Source organism: Helobdella robusta (assembly GCF_000326865.2).
Source record: "Helobdella robusta unplaced genomic scaffold HELROscaffold_42, whole genome shotgun sequence".
In the NCBI taxonomy this organism is placed as follows: domain Eukaryota; kingdom Metazoa; phylum Annelida; class Clitellata; order Rhynchobdellida; family Glossiphoniidae; genus Helobdella; species Helobdella robusta.
The window spans coordinates 1,555,596-1,556,605 of NW_008704981.1; the positions used below are offsets into that span (position 1 = coordinate 1,555,596).

Sequence of the window (1,010 nt, forward strand, 5' to 3'; positions counted from 1 at the left end):
TGTCCTCGCTACAGCACAGATCCCAGTACACCAATCACCTGCATCCATACTCCAGATATCAAAGTTTTCACGCAAGACCAACGACCTTCGCAAACATTCCGCTCCCAGCAGATGTCAAAAGTTGGCTGACGTTATTCTACGCCAAGAACAATCCGTACGCAACTCATTTGGGACGAGTCGGACTCGCACCAAACGGATCGATGGCGTTTCATTGCCCACCCGAGGAACCGAAACCCACCCACAGTTACATCGGAATTATCGCGATGGCCATCTTGAACTCAAAAGAAAAAAAGCTCGTCCTTAGCGACATCTACCAGTGGATATTGGACAACTATCCGTATTTCCGAAGGAGAGGGCCAGGCTGGAGAAATAGTATCCGGCACAATTTGTCTCTGAACGATTGTTTCGTCAAATCTGGGAGGAGCGCGAATGGTAAGGGGCACTATTGGGCGGTGCATCCGGCAAACGTGGATGATTTTCAAAAAGGAGATTTCAGAAGGAGGCGGGCACAAAGGAAGGTGAGGCGAGCAATGGGACTCTCTGTGCCCGATGAAGATGACAGTCCCGATCCATCCCCTACTCCTGGAAGAACGTGTCCAAACTCCCACCATCATCATCCTTTCCACCATCATCAAAACCATCTGCATAATCAAAACCACCATCACACTCACCACCAAGAATTTTTCACAACTTTTTGTCAGAGGAACTGGATTGACACTGTCAAAAAGGACAGCGAGCAGCAGAGCGACGTGGATGACGACGATGAAATCGAGCATGATGACGTCATCGATGAAGATGATAACAAACATAGCGTAGAAGATGAAATCACATCTCCAACTTGTCCGTCAACAGAGGATGAACCAACTGAAGGCAGAAACACACCCTGTGCATCATCACATGATGCATCAGAGCCACACAAAAACTTTGTTGGAACTTCAATCAAGAAAAGACGACTTTTCGACATGGAGAGTTTACTAGCCCCTGACACGGTAGAAAAAATTGTGCCAAAA

At 47.4% G+C, this 1,010-nt stretch overlaps 1 protein-coding gene across 1 annotated transcript; it reads left to right on the forward strand.

Moving 5' to 3' along the window:
* Positions 1 to 200: 200 nt before the first annotated feature.
* On the forward strand, positions 201 to 527 carry HELRODRAFT_84905 (hypothetical protein; the record flags this gene model as incomplete). Its single annotated transcript, XM_009025471.1, has 1 exon — positions 201 to 527. A coding segment is annotated over one exon (327 nt), but the record flags the coding sequence as incomplete, so codon positions are not given.
* Positions 528 to 1,010: the final 483 nt, after the last annotated feature.